The sequence below is a fragment of the Bison bison genome, unplaced genomic scaffold (assembly GCF_000754665.1).
Source record: "Bison bison bison isolate TAMUID 2011002044 unplaced genomic scaffold, Bison_UMD1.0 scf7180017864500, whole genome shotgun sequence".
NCBI lineage: Eukaryota > Metazoa > Chordata > Mammalia > Artiodactyla > Bovidae > Bison > Bison bison.
In genome coordinates, this window is record NW_011495059.1 from 1,414,628 (window position 1) to 1,437,389 (window position 22,762).

At 45.9% G+C, this 22,762-nt stretch overlaps 1 protein-coding gene across 1 annotated transcript in view; it reads left to right on the top strand.

The window, feature by feature from the left end:
- Window positions 1–22,762, top strand: part of PTPRT (protein tyrosine phosphatase, receptor type, T) — an 839,242-nt gene that overhangs the window by 89,420 nt on the left and 727,060 nt on the right. The window contains exons 2-3 of the mRNA XM_010829234.1: window positions 9,920–10,191; window positions 22,676–22,757. Of these exons, the coding sequence (XP_010827536.1) occupies window positions 9,920–10,191; window positions 22,676–22,757 (354 nt within the window). The remainder of the gene's footprint in view (window positions 1–9,919; window positions 10,192–22,675; window positions 22,758–22,762) is intronic.

Below are 22,762 nucleotides of genomic sequence, written 5' to 3' on the forward strand. Positions count from 1 at the left end.
TGGACATGAGTTTGAGTGAACTCCAGGAGTTGGTGATGGACAGGGAGGCCTGGCGTGCTGCGATTCATGGGGTCGCAAAGAGTTGGACACGACTGAGCAACTGAACTGAAAGATTAGAACATGGGCATCTTTGGGAAACCTGGTTGACGGCTGTGTAGTGGGAGAGTATTCATATACAAGGCAGGAAATAGAAGCCGGATATGGAGGCTTTCAAACATCTCCATGAAAGACTCTGGACTTTATAGGAGACAGAAAATTTCCTATAAAAAAAGGACTTCCTAGGAAGTTTAAGATATGTCACAGTCAGTTTTGCATCTTAGGGAGATGATGCTACTTGCTGCTACATTGGATGGTGAAGGAATTAAGGACTACACTGGGTAGGAAATTGTTGCAAACATCCATGAAACAGACAGAAGTCCCATAATACAAATGTCCTGGACACAAGGTAGTCTAGTAGCTGTGAGAGTGGAGAAGAAGGAGATGATACAAGAAACACAAGGAGAAGTCAGCCCCAGAATTTGATGACTGATGAGTTGCAAGGGGTCAGAATAGAGCAACAGATTCTATTATGTTTCTCAGTAGAGTCTTTGCTACTTTTTTCTTCAGTCTTTTGAGGCCTCCCACTATATTGAAAAATTGGGGAAAGAAAGGAGCTTTTATTTTTTTTTGAGAACCTACAATAGGCAATCCTTATCTAGATACTTTATAAATTGTTTCATTTACTTGTCCTGACTACTAAGATGTATCTTTGTGGAATACAAAAAAGGAAACTGAGGCTCACAGAGTTTAGGCGATTCATCTGAGATCATCCAGGCAAAAGATGGATAGCTGGGCTTCTAGTCAAGACCAGGTAACTGCAGGGCTTCTCTGTGAGTGCCCTGCAGGATCCCCTGTACCTGGGGTTGGTGGCTCAACAGGTAGTGGTTGAACTGCATTTCAGAGCTGGGGCAGTGAGTGCCCTGTGTGTGCATACTTCTCCTGAAAGACATCTGGCACTGGAATGCTTAAGAACTCTGCCTCCAGGACTTCCCTGGTGGTCCACTGGTTAGGACTCTGCACTTCCACTGCAGAGGGTGTGGGTTTGATCCCTGGTGGGGAACTAAGATCCCACATGCCATAGGGCGTGGCCAGGAAAAAAAAAAAAAAAAAAAAGAACTCTGCCTCTTGGAGGCAGCATTTCCCTTCCCCTGCCCCGCCCCTGGCCCAGGATCTTAAGAAAGTAACTCTTTGTGTAACTAGTGCCCGGCCCATGGAACTCAAGCATGGTGGGCAGAGTTGTTCATGGTCCAAACTGAAGCAGGAGTCAGGAAACCTGACCCAGAGCCTTCACTGTCTTGTGTGACCTTAAGCAAGTCCCTTCCCCGCACTGGGATTTCTAAAATGAGTTGGTTGATTAGTTAAGCTCCTGTGTCTCCCCTGGATATAATTTGTTATGCTCTGATGAATAATCTGCAATTTCTAGGCCAGCACTATTCAATAGAACTGTCTCTGATGGTGGGGATTTTCTCTGTTTTCACTGTAAAACATGGTATCAGCTGAGTCCTTGGAATATGGCTAGTTATGTCTAAGAATATGAATTTTTAATTTAATGTTAATAAAATTTAAGTAGGGACACAATGCTATTAGCTACTAATTCGGAGACTGTAGTTCTAGACTCTAAATTGTCTGCTTATTCAACAAGTGAAATGGGTATGTTTATGAGTTTCTACGTCCGTGGTGTTGTTCAGCTGCTAAGTTGTGTCCAACTCCCTGCAACCCTGTGAACTGCAGCACTCCAGGCCTCCCTGTCCATCACCAACTCCTGGAGCTTGCTCAAACACATGTCCATTGAGTCAGTGATGCCATCCAACCATCTCATCTTCTGTTGTCCCCTTCTCCTCCTGCCTTCAATCTTTCCCAGCATCAAGGTCTTTTCCAATGGATTGGCTCTTCGCATCAGGTGGCCAAAGTGTTGGAGCTTCAGCTTCCACATCAGTCTTTCTAATGAATATTCAGGGTTGATTTCTTTTAGGATTGGCTGGTTTGATCTCCTTGCTGTCCCAGGGACTCTCAAGAGTCTTCTCCAGCACTGCAATTTGAAAGCATCAGTTCTTCAGTGCTCACCCTTCTCTATGGTCCAACTCTCACATCCATACATGACTACTGGAAAAACCATAGCTTTGACTATTCAGACCTTTGTCTGCAAAGTGATGTCTCTGGTTGTTAATACCTCTGTAACTTTGGGAAAAAGACTTCTTTTTTTCCTCTATGCTCCTTGCTTTAGATCAGAGAGAGCATGGCATGACTTCACTGGGATGTGGAAAAATGTCAGATCAAGTTACAGAGGTAGAAAGTTTTAAACATACTAATTACACTTGTTCAATAAGCAGAGACTTTAGGGTCTAGAACTGCGTTCTCTGATTTAGTAGCTAATAGCAATGCATGCCTATTTATATTTAATTAAAATTAAATTAAAATTTTATTTCCTAGATCATGCCTGACATGTACTAAGTTCTTAATAAGCATTAGTGACATCAAACATAAATTGCATTTGGCTCGTTGTCACCTGCTGCTGGCCATTTGTTCTGAAATTAATGCTTATTGAGTCAGGTCCAGTGTTTCATGTAATATACACCAAAAAGCAGGCAACAACAAGACTTGGACGTGTAGCTTTCATTATCCCATTTTACAGACGAGGACATTGAGGTCCAGGGAGGCTCACTGACTTGCTCAAAGTGATGCACCTAAGGACTGACAGGTGTGGGACTGAGACCCAGTTTTCTTGACTGCAAGTCCAGGACGTGTTCCACGCCATCACAGCTGCGCTGGCTGCGGGCAGCGTTTGGGTCCTGCCACCATCCGCTCCCTCCTCGTAGGTGCTGGCGCTGGAAGCTGGCAGGGCCACCTGTCTGCAGGGACGGCTCCCAGCTCCAGGCCTTCAGCTGCCAGTTGCGAGCACACTCATGTAATCTTAATGAACAATGTGCAAAGCCATTAAAAACTCAATTAGGGCTTTCTTTTTATTGCCGACGTGAGGAAATGCAATCCTGAGGTGCTCATGTGTAAACACAATGGCCACCATCTGCTGCGGAGAGGCATTTTTGCCTCCAAAAAGGGGATCTGTGTCGCAGACACATCAATAACGGGGCTCTTATCAAGGCGTTATTATGCACGAAGGGGAAAAAAATGCAAAATTTATGGCCAGCCAGAGAGTACTTCCTGGTTTAATTCCACAGTTTTGGGGACTATGTGTAATAACTATGAGGAAAGTAAGGCTGTTTTATGTTCCTGATCACGCCAGTAGGTTTTTGAAGGGGAGGAAAAAAAAATGGGGAGGGGGGAGAATGTATTTACAGCCTTTCTCTTTCTTGTTTCTGACTGATATCGCATAATGACAGGCTCATTTTTGATCTCCAGGAAACTGACAGCCCCGGGATGGTATTAATTAAGCCAACCTGTTGATCAAAGATGGCCCCACTGTGCTGCTGATGTATGCGGGCTTTCATTCCTGAGCAGTCTCTATGACGGCAGGCAGGCCTGCACTCAGCCCAGAGATAGCCTTCCTTCCTTTCTAGAGGGCCTGGCCAGACCTCTGTAAGGTGGGCTTGATGTGCGTGGGGCTGTAGATGGCTGGATCTCACCCTTTGCTGAGACACCAGGCTTGGCTATGGACTGCTGCGGCTTCCTGCCTCTGTGCCTTTGCACGTGCTGTTTGATTTACTAGAAATGCCCTCCCAAACTGCCACCAGGAGCACTTCAGTGGAAGGGACCGACCCCAGCTGGGAAAGAGGAGAGGCTTGCATGTTCTGATGTGTGGAGTTCAGAGCTATATCACCTGTATCTCTTTAGATCTTCTGATCTACACTAAACCTGATAGGCTGACAGTACTCCTGTGGAAGGGGCATCAGGAGAGGAAAAGAAAACAGCCCCGTGCAGTGATGCAAATACTGGAGGAAGCCTGTTGCCTGGCCACCGGTGGAGGAAGAAATCCATCATGAAGGATGATGCCAAGTGGAATTAAGAACTAACTGTAGGGGGCAGTGGTGAGCATAGACCCTGATGGAGGAGGGGGAGAAAAAAAGCCTTGTGGGTTTGCAGAAAGAGCTGACCCTAGAACCTTCTGGACGTTGGGGCCAAAGCAGTTGTATTGTGTGTCCTCTGAGTCTGTTCCAGGGCAGACAGACAGGAACAAGGACCCACCCAGTCACTGAGCCATCACAAATGATGGTAGGGGAATATGGGGGAATTTGCATCTGGAAGTGCCCTGAGGACGAGGGGACTGGTGTCATTCCTTGGGATGCTGTGGGCACTTCTGGAAATATCAATACATAGGGAGTGTTGCTTGGTGCTGGCGTTCCTGCAGGTACAGGAAGGGGCTTTAAGCTTGGTCAGATTCTATTATCAGGGTTCATAATATGCTCAGTGATTGGTGAGGTTTGGCTTCTGTTCACTCTTAAGATGCCAGCTCGGCTCAGTCCATTCCTGGAAGACGTCCTGACTCACCCTGGTTGTGTAGTCACCCCTGCCTCTGTGTCTTGTGCTCACGGGCTGTGCTCCACTCCAGCCAGGCTGGGTTTGCTTCAAGGTCCTCTGTGGTCACTGCCTCTACAGCTCAGAGGCACCTTCCTCTGCCTCTGCTACCATGGCTGCTACCCTCTCCACACAGACTCTCCTTCACTGAGCCCTGGTTCAGAGACTCTAGTCTCTAGAGTTCGGTTCAGAAATTGGGGTTGGGTATGCCTGTTTGGTAGACCTGAGATCATGTGTCTGAGTCCTAGCTACAGAGGAGGCTGGGACAGAGGGCACCTGGTCTTTTCCATTTCCAAAGAGGAAGTGGGCTCTGCTTTAAAACTTGAGGGGTTCCCCAGGCATGGGAAAAGAGTTCAGATACTGAGTGGCCAGACTATAGGGCACATTTCTGCTCCAGGTCACAGGTCCGATGAGCTTGGAAGATGGCCTGAGAACATGTGGGAGTGGGTGTCTGAGGAGCCATGGATGACGCAATGGTTCCATGGGCTAGTTGCTCTGAGGAATTTCCACTGCTGAAATGTGGGTCTTCCCTGCTCTTTTCCCAGAACTTTTTCTTTTTCTGTCCAGATTGGGAGCCAAATGGTTCAGCCCTACATTTTGCTTTTTATACCATGCTTCCATTATAAGACATTCATGGTGACAGGATCTAATACTGCAAGGGACCTTTTACACTTATATAGTAGCACTCAGATTCCCTGGGGCACCTGCTGTTCAGGCAGTGCGTACCTGCTGGCTTCTGATTCAATCTGCCATCCTTCTTCTATATCTGGTTCAGTAGCTTAGCAGTATGTTTGGTCATATTAACACAAATATCTGCAAAGGTGCATATGTTACTTTCCATGACAAAAGGGGCTTTGCAGATGTCACTGAATTAAGGGCACTGCAGTGGAGGGATGATCCTAAACGTCTGGGTGGATCCTAATTGTTCAGGGTCCTTTTAAGAAGGAGATAGGAGAGCCAAAGTCGGAAAAAGATGTGTCTGTGGAATCAGAGGTTGGAGTGATGGCCTTCTGAAAATGGAGGAAGGGTCCATGAGCCGAAGAATGCAGGCAACCACTGAAGGCAAGAAAACAGTTTATCTCCTGAAGCCTCCAAAAGGGAAAGCAGCCTTATAACACCTTGATTTTAGACTTCTAAAAGAGAGAATACGATTGTGTTGTATGAAGCCACTGAGTTTGTGGTAATAGTTACAATGGTTATTGGACACTAATCCAGGTCTAAATCTTATGTCCCCAGGTCTCTACCTGCTTGTCTGCCAAGCCTCTTTCTGCCTTCCTAAGGCTCGCAAGTCACTTGTGAGAATCCCTGGGGCTGGTCTTGAGTGCATGAGTATAAGAACATTCTTATACTCTGGACTCCTCATGGAAGCCCACTGCCTGCAGGGCATAAGAGGAGACCCTTGCCACAGTTGCTGTTCTGGATGCCCTTCCCAGTGTCACCGTACCCCCCATCCTGTGGGCAGACCAGATGCTGCTGAGCTTCCATCCACATCCCCAGAGGGTCCTCTCTTACACTCTGTCACCTGGACTCCAAGGCAGCCTCACGGGGACATTCCTGAGCAGGGCTCCACTAGTCCCTTCTGGCCTGACCCTCCCCTCCTTTGCAGGTCGGCTGGGTGGGGAGGCGTGGGCGGTCATCCTTTTCTTCTGTTTGTTTCCGTTTTCTTATATATCTCTCTGATCCTTGCCCCCTAATGTATATCTTTCTGTCTGGTCTACAGGCCTGAGGATGCATGTGAAGTCCCACAAGTTGACATTGGGGGTGAGGGTAGTGGTAGTGGGGAACACGGTTTGCCCTAATGCAACCCACTCTGGTCCCCCTGAGACATGAAGTATCTTAACGAAGGTTCAGCATGTTTCTTTCCTTCTTGAGGGTTTTTTTTCTGTGAACCCATGCTTTTCATTCTCAGCCTTTCCTACTTCTTTTCACCCAGGGACGCTTCTCTCAATGATGTCCCTCTTTGGAGCATCTCGCAACCTTGCTTAGTAACTATCATTGCTCATGTTATCTGCTTAAGTAAAGGGACTTGCAGGAAGTTGGGGTTCTGCAGGGATGCCAAAATAATAACAATAATGCTAGTTGCAGAAGTAAACGTCAGATGTTCAACAGCTTAATGACCCAATAATAGTTTATTCCTTGCTTGAAGTCCACAAGGAGTGTTCCTAATAGTGATGGCCTTCCTCGTGGTCATGGTCATTCGGGGAACTGGGTTCCTTTAATTGTGGCTTTGCTGTCCCTTAGGCTCCTGGAATTCTGTCGTTTCAGTTGGTGGACAGGAAAAAGACAACGTGGCAGTGATTCTGGGGCCTGAATGTGCATACAGATCACCTCATGATCTTGATAGAATGCAAATTCAGATTCAGTAGATGTGGGGTGAGGCCGGGGGTGGGGCCCGAGAGTCTGCATTTCTTACCAGCTCCCAGGTGATTCTGAGACTCCTGGTCCAGGAATCATCTTGTGAAGGATGAGATTAAAGGAGGATGAAGCAGTGGGAGCCGGGTGAGGGTAGAGGTTGTCCGCCTTGAAGAATCAAGCCAGGAAGTGGCAGACTTCATCCTTAGGACCTGTTGGCTGGAACCCAGTTGCATGGCCTCGCCAAACTCTGAAAGGAGGCCGGGGAATATAGTCCAGCTCTGCCCAGCACAGAGAGTACAGGCTTGCTAGTCAACCAGCAGTTTCTCCTACATGAAGGCTTGATGGAGGGCCATGCACTCATGGAGGCTGCACAATGAAGAGGATTCCTAGACTTGTGGGGTGGATGTGTGTTACCTGGCTCCATCCCATCAGTGAGCCTACTTCATCACTAGAGCTAGGATGCAAAGAAGGGGGAACCTGAGCTGGTGCATGGGAAACTTTCCTGACTCTCTGTGCTGTGGGCAGTAAGAAACCAGGTGTGTGAACTGGCTGGAGGGCAGGTGCTTAAATGTCTCTGGGGCATCCCAGGATTCTGACACCGCTTGTTTCTCAGGCTGCCTTCCCTATCTGCAGATGCGCCCCACTTTGTGCCCAGGGGCTTGTGGGGCTTGTGAGTTAGCACTCTCCCCTCCCAGGAAGATCTTTGGAACCCTGTGGGATGCAGATCAGCAAACAGGTGAGGGCACGGGTGCCGACTTCTCTCTGCGCCTCTTTCCCCGATGCAGTGGCGCCTTCCTTGCTGCCTGGAGGGTGTGATGATTAGAGACAACATCTGACAAGAGACAGCTCCCCATGTACCTGGGTTGCTGCCTAGCTGTAAACTAGGAAGTTTGATTTGCTTGGAAACATGGGTAAGATACTGCTTTTGCTCTACTTTCCAAGGCTCCTACTTAGAGGGTGGGTGAGTTTTCTGCTTGGATATTGAAAGTTATTGGATATTAAAAGTCTGGTAGCCATTGGTTCAGGTTGCTGCCTTTATCACCTTGCTTCTTGTTGGCTTATTTCAGGAATGAGCCTTAGGGATCTGGGTAGAGTTGGAAGGAAGGAGTCTTCGATGGTCCAACTACTTTGCATGCTGGTTCAGGGGAGAAAGTGCAAGAAAGCCTAATTTGTCCTCAAGTCCATGTTCCTTTCTCTAATCCAGCTCTGTAATAAAGTGGAGATTTTGAACTCTGTCTCCTGTGTCTATTTTAAAATTTATTCTGAACCCAGAGAATACAGGCTGTAAATGACCGGTACCCTTTAGAACCCCAGGATATGGATTGCCTAGCACTGAGTATCTGGCAACTGTTAGTCTTTTGGGGATTAGAGTGAAAGAATGAGGCTACTGATAGGTATTGAAGTGGCTCATCTTGGTTGAGGATAAGTAGTCTTAAGGCTTCATTCTGATTGAAGATTTTAGTGCCTAAAATAAGATTTCAAAGCAGCAGTGGTTTTCTTGGTGGGAATATTCATTGCACAATCACTTGAGTTTTATCTACTGTGTTTTATGATGCAGTTTATTCCATAGACTCATAAGACTCTTAAGTCACAGAGTTCGGCCTCACAGTTGATGGTGAAAGTTCCTTAGATGTCTGCTCAATTTGTCCAGACTCTGCTTAGCCACCTGTGGCGATGAGGGACTCACTTTGTCCCTGGGTAGTCCACCCCAGTTTTGCATCCGTTCTACTTGTTAAAAGGGCCTTTGAACTGAAATGTGCCCCGCTGTGGCTTCTTTCATAGGGCTGCTCTCTCAGATGACCCTCATCAGGGAACTGTTGCCACAATAACGCACCTGGCAAACCAAGAGAGAAGTTACAAGCACACTTTATTCTCACACTCCTGGGTCTGAGCCTCTGTTGTGGCTTGGCTGACCCAGGCTGGGCTTGTTGGCTATGTGGCTGCACTCCCAGTTACATGGGAGGCCTGGCTGGGTTCTTTACTCTCCATTGGGCTTATTTCTTTTCCACACGTGTCTGTCCTTGATCTCAAGCCGAAGAGGCAGCAGCAACCTGGGGCACGGTCTTCTCCTGGAAGACAGCAGTAGTGCAAGAGGGCAAGCCTGGCTAGGCAAGCACGTTTCAAGCCTCATTCTCCTAGCATCCTGCTGACCAAAGCAAGTAGAGCCCAAAGCATGGGATGAGGACATGCTCTCTGCCTCTGTTGGAAGTGGGGGCAAGTCAAAGGCAAAGAGTGTGGATCCAGGGAGTCATGTTTTCTGCAGCCCATAAAAATAGCATCAACTTTGAGGTTGAAGAGAATCTGGGTCTCATCCTTCCTTGTCTGAGTGGTCCAGGGTGAGTTACTCAGTCTTTCAATAAAATGAAAAGCCTTCTTCTCCCAGGGTTGTTCTGAAGATTAAATTGAACAAAATATAAATAAGAAACTAAGCCTCACACCGGTACTCCTTAAGTTCTCAGCAAGTATTACTTACTCTCCATTCCATCTTTCAGTCAGTTCTTACATATCTCCAAGGTCTTCTTTGCTTTCTTGAGTATACTGTACTTTTATATGTCCTCTTCTGGTATATTTCTCATATTAATGCAAGGCTCAAGGTGTAACATGTTAGAACAACACCCTGGTGTTGCAGAGCTTCTGCTTCCATTGAGACCACCTGAGCTTGAATGAGGTTTTATTTCACCTCATTTCATCCATGGAGGTTACAGTCAACTAAATTCCTGAGTTTCTATTCCATGCTTCCTGTAGGAGCTACTGGTTTTACTGAGTTTTGTTGTTGTTCTATATGTATTTATAGACTGTTTACTTTCTAGAAATATTTTTTGTGCATTACCTTCTCTTAATTCTTACGAAACCACCTTGGTGAGTAACACTTTATTCCCAGTTGCAGAAGAGGATACTTGAATTCAGAAAGGAAATGTGGGTTCCTGGGGGTCAACCAGACCCTCCTAGAGGGACTGGATTTCTGGCTACTGTGTTTCCGGGTGTGACTGATTTTCAGAAGGATTTTCTTTCTCTCTCCTTGTCTCTACCTCCCGCCCTTTTTGTGGGTCTCCAGGATCCTTCATGATGGTGAACAGTTCTGGGAGGGCCTCTGGCCAGAAGGCCCACCTTCTCCTGCCGACCCTGAAGGAGAATGACACCCACTGCATTGATTTCCATTACTACTTCTCCAGCCGCGACCGGTCCAGCCCAGGGGCCCTAAATGTCTATGTGAAGGTGAACGGTGGACCCCAGGGAAACCCCGTCTGGAACGTGTCTGGGGTGGTCACCGAGGGCTGGGTGAAGGCAGAGCTTGCCATCAGCACCTTCTGGCCACATTTCTACCAGGTATGGTGTTTTATCATAGTTTGACTTTTTTTTTTTTGAGTAATTATCTATATACCGCTTGCCCTCTTGTTTAGAGGTTTGGTCTAGAAAGGATTTTATGTACTCACTTGTTCACCTCGTGGTTACCAAGCTGCTTCTGCTAATTAGTCCTGGAGGATGCAGGAGAGATCCAGTATAGCCCCTGCCTCCCTGGAGATCACAGTTTGCAGGAGGAGACTGATTGATACTGTTTATTTATATAAACACAGCATAGTGGAATGCGTGTGGATTCCATGGGATGCTGGAAGGATGCAGACACTGAAGCCTTCTAGCAATAATTTCTTATAACAATCTTACGAGGGAGGTGCTATTATTATGCCTATTTTACAGATGAAAAATTGAGGTTCAGAAAGGTAACAAGTCAAATACTTCCCCTGGGGAAGAGGGTGTCTTGGGGCAAGATAGTGAGGATGACTCCTAAGAGGACAAGACAGCCAGGCTGAGTCTTGAAGATGAACAAACACTTATTGAAGAAGGAAGGGAAAGGCATTTGCATTGATGGAGGTGATGGATTGAAGGAGTAAGTGAGAGATTTTGGCAGAGTTTGGAAAGTAGGTTGCTTATAGGTATATTGAAAGGAAGATATACTGGGGGCTAAACCTGCAGGGCTGGGTAGGTCACGCAGGGCTTTGAATGCCACGCTGAGGAGAGTAGATTTATTCTCTAGCCTACTGCAGCACTACTCAGACCATCTGTGGTGGAAGACCAGTTTTTCCTCCTTAACTCACTGTGGACCAATACTCATAAACTGCAATAAAAGTGTCACAGCAAGGCCAAATTGCTGGAACACTTTCTGAACACCTCTTATCTCATTGTGGACTGTTAACAGACACGGTACATGATGCCACCAGCCCATGGGCACACTTAGAGGAACATAGCTCTATGTTGTCATGGCCCAGGACTGTTGAAAGTTTTTAAATTACTTTATTAAGGTACGATTTATATACCATAGAATCCACTTATTTTAAGCATGCAAGCCAGTGATTTTTAGTAAATCTATTGAATTGCAGAATCATCACCATAAACCAGCTTTAGAATGTTTTCTTCCCTCCTTAAGCTCCTTTGCGCCTGTTTGCAGTTGATATCCATACACACAGATGGAAGGCTTTAAGTCAGAAAGTGACATAGTCAGATCTATTTTTGGAGAAATTTCTCTGGCGTCTAAAGCAGAAGAGGGACCTAAGGGTGGCAAGCTGAATGCCTGGGAGATTCGTAGGCATCCTTCAGTTCAAAACTCACGGTACAGTTCTATCCAATGTACTGTGAAATCAGTTGTGAACAATAAGTAAATGAACGGACATGGCTGTGTTCCAATAAAACTCTATTGCACAAAAAAAGTGATGGACCAGATTTGGTCTCCAGGCCATAGTTTGCTGAATCCTGATGTGGGTGATAAAGCTGAGGTCCAGAGATGGACAGTGAAGTCCAAGAGCACACAGCAATTCATTGGCAAAGTTGGGACTAAAACCCTGGTGCCCTGGTCCTGAAACTGCCCCTGTTTCACTAAGTGTAGCTTCAAGAGTCTCTGTAAGTCCATGGATCCCCTCAAGGAGGCCTTAGCGTTCCAGTTTAGAAACCCCCTACCTAGGACCTGATGCAGATGGATACAGGATGGGGGCCGCAGGTGCAAGGAAGGATAAAGAGCAAGAAAAGTGACCCATGTGAGGGTTAGACCCACCACTGACCTTGCTCTTTGATGGGTATAGAGGGGGGAAAAGGATGTGTCCTGGGCGTCTCTTATGTCTCAGCTCTGTGGTAAGCATATATTTGCTTCTCATTTATCTGATAGTAACTCCTGTGTTGGGTGGCACCATGTCCTGTGTTCCAGAGTAAGGGATATTACTGGTCATTTTAGATCCCCATAATTCTGCCTAGGTCCTCTGGCTCCAAGCTCAGTTTCCTGCTTTTAGGAGCGGGGTGGGGGTGGGGGGCCGGGGGGGAAGCGTGCCCATCCTGAGAATTGTTTGCTCACTAGCAGTGCAGTGTTGGGTCTGCCCCATTATCATTCTGAGCACAGTTTTCTCATTTGTAAAATGGAGAGGTGCATGGGTCCGTGGATTAAATGAGGTAGTATGTAACTTATATCAGGCTCACAGTGAGCCCTGCAGTGTTTTGCCAGGAGGAGGAAGTGAGGGGAGAGCAGACAAAAAGGATGGAGTGGCGGGGGGGGTCCTCTTTAAAGAAACACTGGCTCTGGCTGAGTTCCGAGCCGTCCCTGTGATGAGCAGCCTCATCTGGGAGAAGATTCTGATTTCCAACCTGTTATGCCACAGTGTCGTTTCATTCCATCTCCTCTGCTCTGAGCTTTGTGCTGAGAAAGCCACTAATGCGCTGAGAGCAGCAGTTTAGAAAAGGCATGGGCCTCTCAGACACACACAGAGCTGTGAGTGGATAACCCCGTGGCCACACTCACAGGTGTACACATTTACCGTCCGGTTCTCAGACTCACCACACACCCAGGGACACCACCCACATGTACGTCTGGGGAGAGAAAAGGGGGCCCATCCGGGGATTCAAAGAAGTTTGCAAAATGAGCTTGAAAATTCATCAGACCCCCAGCTCTGGATCTGCATGTCTGATTCTGTGGATTAAATACCATTTTGGTTCTCAGCGGTGCTGGGCTTCAGACCCCAATGGCTTATGTATTCATTTATTAAAGTCATATTTCACAGTCCTAAAATTGACTTGTAGCTCTGTAACAAACAGGGACTTTTCATCTTTCTTATTAGTGGGCTCTCTGCACCAGGCCTTCAGCAGGGCCTGAGATGAGAAGGCCCCCCTGCCCCGCCATCCACCCCTCACTGGCCTCCTCTCGGGGGAGCAGGGGCTTGTCCAGTGCAGCTGAAGCCGTGCTGCACATGGCTGCTCCTTTCCAGGTGATGTTAATTCTATTTCAGTTTTTAATGATTCTGAACTTTTCTGTCTCAATATTTAAAAAAATAAAAGAACTTTAATTAATTGTGCCACCACTTGCTCGCTCTATTCTCCATCACCTGCCTCAGTGAAATTGCCTTATTATTCAGCTATGTAGACCCCCGAAATTTAAGACTCGCTTGACTTGTATTTAATTGGAACATGAAGCCCAGTCCCTTTCTCAGACGTTCCTCTGGCCTCTGGTGTTCTGTGCAGTTGGTCCCTTCATGCACAGTTCAGGAGGCGTCATGGGGTGGGGAGCAAGGCTCTACCTTCTTTAAACTCCACCCCATCTCTTTCATTCACCCATCTCTCCTCCCTGCTAGGCAGCAAACCCTCCTCCTCCTCTTTTACGCAGGCCTCCTTGGGCTGATGTGGAAAAGAGCGTCTTGATTTCACCCCAAGCCATCTCCCCATCATAAAAATATACGTGGTCCTCTTCCAAAGGGAAGTTCTGGTTAGCCAAGAGTTTTCTGTCTCTTATCTTTTGAGAAGGTGTTTGCAGCCCCTTGAAATGTTTTGCTCCACCGGTTCTCTGCTTGAGGCCTTCAACGGTGACCAGAAAACGTCAAGTCCCTTAAACTGTGTCCTGACGTATCCACATCCTCCCCTAAATGGGCACATACCCTGCTTTTTGGAGGGTTTGAGGGGTGACTCATCTCTGAGCCTCTCTTGGGACTTGACTTCCTGGCTTGGCCCAGCAGTTCCTGCAATGGGAGAGGTTTGTCCCTTTCCAGGCAAGCTCCATTCCCCCAGTACCAGGAGGTCTCTGAGGGTCTGGGACTTGTGGGTGCGTAGTTGATAGGACTCACGGCCGCCTTGGGGTTGAAGACTTTGCTGCAGGGAAGGTGTGGTCCAGTTCTGCGCCCCAGTGTCCCTGTCTCCATACACTGACATGGAGCACCGTGGAAGGTCTTCTGTCTCCCCCCACCCACCCTTCTCGTCCCCTGTACGCAGATGGCACTAGAGGAGCCTTCTTTTCTCACAATTCTTCACTTACTCACTTCTCCCATTCCTGACCCTCATTCCTCAAGGGCCTTGGCTGGGGTTTTCTTATGAGCGTGCTTGGCTTGAAGATGACGATTCTGCCTCACTTCAGAACACCTGAGCAGGTCTTTCTGTCACCAAGGGTCTTGACATCACCCTGGCCCTTTGTGGTGTCTCTCCCCAGGAACTGGAGCTGGTAAGATGCTGGGTGGGATCTTCCTGACCAGGACCCCCACACCAGAAGCACGTTGACAGGGTGACCCTTTCCACCTGAGGCCGCAGCCGTCTTCTCAGGCACCTTCTGACCTAAAGAGAGGACTCCAATCATCCATATTCCCCAGAACATGGTCAGTCGGGAACCTGGCCCTGGGGCCCGAGCTGCAGCTGTGACAGCTGCTTTTCCTGAGCCATACAAGACCAAATTCTGTTCTGCTGTTCTGTTTGTTTACGAGGGCTTCCTCTTTTTTATCAGCAGTGAGAATTCAGAGGGGCACTCACATTTCTCCTAATGTTTGAATGTCCCTGGTCATGCTGCTACCCTAACAATCTTTTGCTGTAGCCAAACCTGACCTCTCTAACCATGTTCCATGGTCCCCTGTCCCATGACTTCTTGCAAAACCTCCTTGTGATCAGAAGCTTGAGCCATGAATCCCAGCGATTATTTGCATTGCCTGGATCTCGTTCAGAACTATAAAGCATGCAAAGATGGATAAGGGGGTGTTTGGGGCTTTGGGACTATATGTAATTTCTACAGGCTGTCCTTGCCAACTTCATCTCCATCCCCATGGCTTCTCCGTGACTCAGGTTTGCAATCCCATAATCTACTGATGGCACATTCTAGCCACCACTTGAGATCTCCCTCTCCAGTGCCTGGCGTTATGCTCCCCAGGGTTGGCCCTTGTTTCTGGAAGCACGCGGCTTACCCAGGCTCATGTGTGTGGGCCTGAGAGTCAGCCCCCTTGTGAGAGTTCAGTGTTTGGGGGACAAGCTCAGCAAGTGAGTCCAGGTAGGCCCAAGCCCATCCATCCTGGGCCTGTTTTCCTTTTCTTTCCTTTCTGGGGAAGGTGGTGGACTTGGCACTCTTGCTGATACCCCCAGCCTTGTGACTCTCTGCTCTCCGGCCACTGAGGGCTCTATCTCATGGCAGTTTGCATGACTTTTTTTTTTTTGGCTCCTGTAGGTTCTGTGAGCATTCTGCTCTGAGCACTCTGGCAGTGATGGGGAGAATATTCCCCATCTGTTCTGGGAGGTAATTTCCTTCTCAGTTGCATCCAAACCTGCCTTGTGTTGTAAACATACCACAGACCCTGCTTCTAATATCTTGTGATCCTGGAGCCTTCATCAAGGATTCTGTGGGTTGTCATGGTCCCCTTCCCCTTGCTTCTGCTCTCTGTGCCCTTCCCCTTCCCAGCTTGCATAGCACCTGCAACCAGCCACCCATGCCTCTTCATTTCCATGTACCTCCCCACATGGACCCAAAGCCCAGCCACCACCAGTGTCCACCTTTCATAGCTCACATCAGAGTCTGGTGAGTGTAGGAAACTTAGTGGAAACTTGGGGTGAGGGCACAAGGGGCTGTCACATTGGGAAGTCCATTTCTTCTCCACCATTCCCTTGAATTTTCCTTCTCATCTCCCATCCCTCTATCCAGAGTAAGGGCAGTAATAACAGTACCATTCATCAGCATTTACGATATGTATTGTCAGCATTTTACAATTATTCATTTACTTCATAAAAAAGCAGTACCTTCTTCCCCTTATTTCTTACAGTATATTACTCTCTCCTATTTGAGAAACCCAAGTCTCACCTACCATGGCGTGTTATAGAAAAACAGTCCCAAGAGGAATTCTGATGAATAAAAGATTCTCTATCTCATTATAGAATTCTCATTTGCCGGGGTCCAGCCCCGGCTGATCCAGGGTATTCGAAGGAGAGACGGCTTCGGCGACGTATTTATTTATTTATTTATCAAAGATATAAAGAGTAATAGAATGAGGATAGCTCAGTAGGAAAATCAGTGGAGAAAAGAAGCTGAGTAGCTTGGTTTACATGGAAAATCAATATAACCCGTGACACTAGGTTAGCTCTGACCATGGAGGCTGCAGGCGCCCTCTCGAATAGCGGAAGGTGCCCCACCTTAGACACCTTCTCGAGTGGGTCTTAGAAGCCCAGGCAAATAAATGGTCGCAGAGGATATCCGTGCTCCAGATGGAGACTCAGCTGGAAATTGAGGGGAAGAATGACATGGGGAGACCAAGCGTTGGTGAGCAAGGCCCGTAGCTTTATTTTCAACAGGGGCTTTTATACCCTAAGTTATACATAGAGGATAATAGGGGATGCAAAGTCAGCAGTCTTTGATCCTTATCAAAAACCAGGGTTTCTTTCCTGCAAATTTATCGTATACAAATGGTTTAGGTGATTTACATCATCTTCTGGCCAGAAGGCCTATTAACATTTTATGACTCTTGACAAAGACTTATCAACAAAGACTTATTTTCTCTAAGAGTAATTATTTTAAGGTTTGGCGCCATCTTCCGAAGATAAAATTGCATTCCTATAGGGCGGATGTATAATGGGTTTACAACAAAGGAAAGAATTTATTACCTTAAGGGTTTAAAGTTACTAACACCAAGGCCACTACTTATTTTTTCTACATACCAACTATTAATTAATACACATTCAAGGATACAGTACAGGGGATGTGGAAACTTGGCAGCAAGCATTGGCTCATCAATGAAATCTTTTACTAGTTTTATTCTGACAGTTTCTAACTCTCTGAGAGGCTCTAAGCTATTTGAATATCTTAAGCTTCCTGTGCCTCTCGAGGCTGGGAGACTGTAAACAATCGTATGCACAGCTGTAGGAGTCTGGGTAAACTTGTCAGGCGAGTTAGAGAGCTATCTGAGGGGTTTGGATTTAAACACTCCTAATTGCCCAGAAACTTTATTAATTGGAGCTGTAAGTTAACTCTTTGTCAGAGAGAGCGAGATGGTGGTTGGGGACAGCCCCCAGTAAAGTCAGAGGTGAGAGCACAAAGCAATAAAGTAGGCAGACTCTGGTTTTTGGGGGGTAGATGCTCGAGAATATCCAGGGGGAGTCCTGAGGCTCGATCCCGCCTTTGCGTATGCCGAGCCTCCTTCCTCATGACCTTTGTCGTGAGTGGAGTGCCTCACCGGCTCCCGGCACTTATTTCTGCTACAGGAAGGACAGTGAGCAGTGAACAGAGGTATGTGTCACTATCACACATCCATTCTCTCATGACCAGCCTTGGGTTCGCTCATGGAATATTTGTTAATAATTATGATATAGGTTGCATACTGAGTGATGACATGAGAAGCAGAGTGTTAGAAGAGTATTAATAGAGTTGAACTTTGAGTAACTGGAAAAAAAGTCAAAACTCTGCTTAACCAAGTGTTTTGGTTAAAAATGAGAGTTGGACTGCTTTCCAATAAAGTTCAGTAATGGACTTGGCTGTGAACCAGGAGACCAGGGTCTCAGCCCTCCTACCTGCCTCTGGCTTCTTTTCTGAGCTTTGGTAATTTAGCCGGCCCCACCGCTTAGTGTTGTTGAGAGGCTAGATTGAGACCACCACTAATAAAAGATTAACGTGGTTGACCTTTGTTACTATGGTTTTATTTCTCTATATTTGTTATTATTCAATCTTAGTTGGTGAGGTCCCCCTGTGTTCAGTACCGGTAACTCCACCAGTAACCTGACCACGTTTGACTTTTGTCCCCTCTAGAATCTGTTCCATCAACTCCTCATTCCCTTGTATTTCATGCTGCTTCCCTGACTCATTCCCCTCTACCTAAAACCATGTTCCAATATCTACCATCCTAAGAAAGCCTCTATTGGGCTTTCCACACTTGGCCTTGGGCCCTGGTCCTCTTCTTTGAACTGTATACTCTGTCTTCCAAGATGACCTCATCTAGTTGTATAGCTTTAAATGACATTTAGATGCCAATACTACCACATTTGTAACTCTGGTCCTAGATCACCCAAGAGCTTCAAAATACAATATCAGCTTCCTCAGGATGTCCATTAAGATGTCTAGTTGGCATCTTGAAAAAAAATTATGGTGTAACTCAGCCTATGTGCCCAGAGACACACACATTCATTTTCTTTGTGTTAATAAATAACACCAGAATCAGCCTAGAAGCTCAAGACTTAAACTGAAGAATCCTCTTTGTATTTTCTCTTTTCTTCACTCTTCCCCTCTTAATCTAGCAGTAATTATGTTCATCTCTACCTTGAAAATATCTTTCATATCATCAGCATCTTTATTCCTCATGGCTAACACCATTGTCCAAGCCATACTCATCTTTTGATCGGACCGCTACTGTAGCCAACTGCTCAATTTCATTCTTGCTCAAGCTCCACCTCCTGCCCCAGGCAATGTCCAGAGAATAGCCAGAATGAACTTTTCTGAATGTAAATTATGTCACTTTCCAGTTTCAAATGCCTCCGTAATAGCAGAAACTTCAAACTCCCATAAGTTTGAAGCACTCCGTGTCATCTGACCTGCAGCTAGCATCCAGCCTTGCCCTGTGCTTCTCTAGCTTACTTGCTATATCCCAGCCACACCAGGGTCTCATTCTTATATTCCCAGATCATCCTCAAGTTCTTTCCTGCCTCAGAGTCTTTGCACATCCACCACCTCTTCCTTAACTTGCCAGTTTCATCCTTCTGGTCTCGTCTTAATTATCACCTTTTTAGAGTTCTTTCCTGACTACTCTAAGTAAAGTAGACCCTCTCCCACTTAGTTATACTTAATCACAAAATGAATTTAATTTCCTTATTTATCTGTGTAATTTCCATTTCTATGTATGAAATGTGAAGTTTATCAGAGCTAGAGCCCTAAGCTTCTTGTTCACTTTTTAGCCCCTCCCCGCAAGTGCCTCAGCCCTTGGTACAGAGGAGAGTCTCTGTAAATATGAATGAATGAGATACTGTTCCTGCTCCCAATAGGTTTAGAGCTTATAGGATGAAATCATTCATGAACAGGCATTTACACTCTGCTGTGATAGCTGTTGTAGTGGAGTTAGTTATGGTACATGACACAGGGGTAGTATAATATGCAGAGAGATATGAAAATGTAATACACTTTAAAGCACTTAATTTTTATTGTAAATAAAAAGAAGCTCATTTTTATTGTAGAGAATTTGGAAAATCTAGGAAAGGGTTAAGATGAAAACATTCATCTGCCATAATCTCCCTAGTGTCATTAAAAACAGTACATTCATTAAACATTACCAATCCTGCTTCATCTTTTGTGAATAACCTGCTGAACTCGCTGATTTTTCTTTTAGAGAGTTTATTTGTTTTGATGATTCTCAAGGATTCTTTACACAGAATAGAATATTTACCTTTTAGCTGGCATATATATTACAGATTTTGTTCTCAACTTGCCGTTTGACTTTTAATTTTATTTCATTCAGACTTTTGTTAACAAAACATACTTTGACAGTATAGTTATTATGTTTTTAAGAAATATACAATATTTCAACTTTAAGAAATTGATTTTTAAGCTTTTGTCATTAGTTTATGGCTTTAGGGAACTTGGTTAGAAAATATATAGAACCATGCCTGTATAGTTTCCTCTTTGAAGAATTTATTGAAGTTAGATGTGAGCCTATTATATGATCTTTTGTGGTTTTTATATTTTTTTTAATTTAAACTATACTTTGATGCTTTAGCATTATTTTTACAACAATAATTTTCTGTTTGTTTGTATTTTCCTATGTCTTTGGTTTGTTATTTTTAAGGTTATTGAGTCATTCTGTATTAGGTGTTTATCTTATGTGATTAGACTTTGTTCATTTAGACAGTCTGAGAGCTTTTCTTTGTTTTAACCTATTTATATTTATTAACACATTAGAATTTTTTTACTTTTATCACTTTTACTACACAAATTTGAATATTTTCATGCTATTTCTTTTAAATGCATTTTCTGTGTTCGTTATATTTTCTTTTTGTTTTTTTCCTACAGAAATTAGTATATTAAGTCCCTTAACATGAATAATTATCTAACAAGGTAGACACTATACTTACAGATGAGGAAACTGAGGTGCAGAGCAGTAAGATAACTTGCTTAAAGTGGTACACACACAAGGTGGTACACACACAAGGTGACACACACAAGGTTCACACACACAAGGTGGTACACAGACAAAGTGGCACACACAAGGTGGTACACACACAAGGTGACACACACAAGGTGACACACATAAGGTGACACACACACAAGATGTTACACAGACAAGGTGACACACACAAGGTGACACACACAAGGTGACACACACACAAGATGTTACACACACAAGGTGACACACACAAGGTGGTACACAGACAAGGTGACACACACAGGTGACACACATAAGGTGACACACACAAGGTGACACACATAAGGTGACACACACAAGATGTTACACAGACAAGGTAACACACACAAGGTGACACACACAAGGTGGTACACAGACAAGGTGACACACACAAGGTGCACACACACAAGGTGACACACACACAAGGTGATACAATCAGGACTAAAACTCAGGCATCCTAACCCAGAACCCAAGCCCCGTACTATTTTCCTTCTTAAAGTAAGATAAAGATTGAAATGTATCTATCGGATGTAAGTGGTAAGAGCACCACTAAGAGATTGCTGGCGTCTTCCCTGAATCGATGTTGGGGGTGGTGTCGAGGACAAAGTGCAGGTGACGGGGTTGAAGTTTTGCACTGAGAAGCTGGGAGGTATAGAGGGAGTATAATTAAGGCTGTTGAAAAATGTAAATGTGACTGAAACACAGCTGGACTGTAAATACTACTGCTGCCAAAGGGTAGCTTTTAAGGAGCAAGAGAAATCCAAGCATCTGTGTTTGTCCGAGTCAGGAATAAAAGGGAGGGTTTGGAGCTAAGGGATGAAGAGAGAGAACCAAGAAGCTGGGAAACACAGCTGAGGTAGAAGGGCGCTGGGCCGCACCTTGCAGAGAGGACAGTGGTTGGCGTGTAGTCATCTGACCCATGAAGGTTAGGCTGATGGGTAGGAAGTTAGAGGTCAGCCCTTCTGTGGTCCTCTTGTTTCATAAAGATGTGATGTGGTTATCTGTAGGGCAGGTGACCTTGAAAGGGAGACATTTGTGTGGGGATACAGAGGTGGAGAAAGCAGTTTTGCAATAGACTTGCCAACAGCAAAATGAGGAATTGGGGCTTTAGGTGCGATGGATGTGGGTGATTATTTGACAGACTGAGGGGACTGTGTGTTTGTTGAGATTAAAACAAAGATGTCCAGGCAACATACAGTCTCTAGAAAAGCTGAGACCCAGGGTACCATATGTGCCAAAGAAGCAGATTTAAGGGGAATGAGTTGGGAGAGGAGTATGGGTGTGCCAAAATGCAGGAAGCTGAAAACTCCAGTGTGTGGGGTGAAGGACGAGTGGGAGCACATGGAGGACGAGCTTGGGCATGTGGAGGGTGAGTGTGGGCACGTGGGGGTGAGTGTGGGCATGTGGAGGGCAAGTGTGGGCACATGGAGGGTGAGCTTGGGCACTTGGAGGGTGAGATTGGGCACGTGGAGGTGAGTATGGGCATGCGGAGGTGAGTGTGGGGACACAGAGATGAGTGTGGGCATGTGGGTGTGAGTGTGGGACTGTGGGGATGAGTGTGGGCATGTGCAGGGGAGTATGGGCACATGGAGGGCGAGTGCGGGCACGTGGAGGGTGAGCTTGAGGGTATGGAGGTGAGTGTGGGCACGTGGAGATGAGTGTGGGCATGCAGAGATGAGTGTGGGCACGTGGAGGTGAGTGTGTGCACATGGAGGTGAGTGTGGGCACGCGGAGGATGCATGTGAGTGCATGGGCTGAAGCTGATTGGAAGATGAGGCCATTGGACTTAGGGACATCAAGGGCATTGGTCATGCTGTCCACACAGATGGTCACATCTCCTTTGTGAAGGTGGATATTGGGTGACAAGCTGGTTACTGAAGTAAGCAGTTCGGGTGGGAGTCAGAATGGAGGATCAAAGAACTTGTTGCCCATGGATTCCTGGATAGCAACAGTGGTGTGTGGGGCTTATTTTTAAGGGATGTTATAAGGTCATTCAGATGGACTATATTCCTTGAGGATGTGGAATCAAATCAAGGTAAACCATTCTTGGCTTATAATGGCTTCTCCCTCACCCTGCATAAAAAAGTGGAGATAGTAGGAGGTAATTCTTCTCTGTGTTTTACTTGAAACAATAATGAAAAAGGTGCATATTGAAGTTTCAAGGCCAAGTTTGGGTTGTTTTCCTTTTATCTGAGGGTTATTTCTGAAAGCCATTAGAAATGTTCCATGTGGCTGGTTCTTCTTTTGCTGGTCACCAGAAGGTGACCTTTTTACCTTGTTTTGAAAAGCCATGTCAATTGCCAAGGTAATATCCTAGCCTAATACAAGACCTCTTTGGATAGTTCTAGTGGGAAGCTGGAACATAAGTTGTTTGGAGGTTGGACAACTGTGATGAATGCCTACGACCCCTTCTGCAAAACTGACTCCTGCCTTGTGTGTTGCAGGTGATATTTGAATCCGTCTCTCTGAAGGGCCATCCTGGCTACATCGCTGTGGACGAGGTTCGGGTCCTTGCCCATCCATGCAGTAAG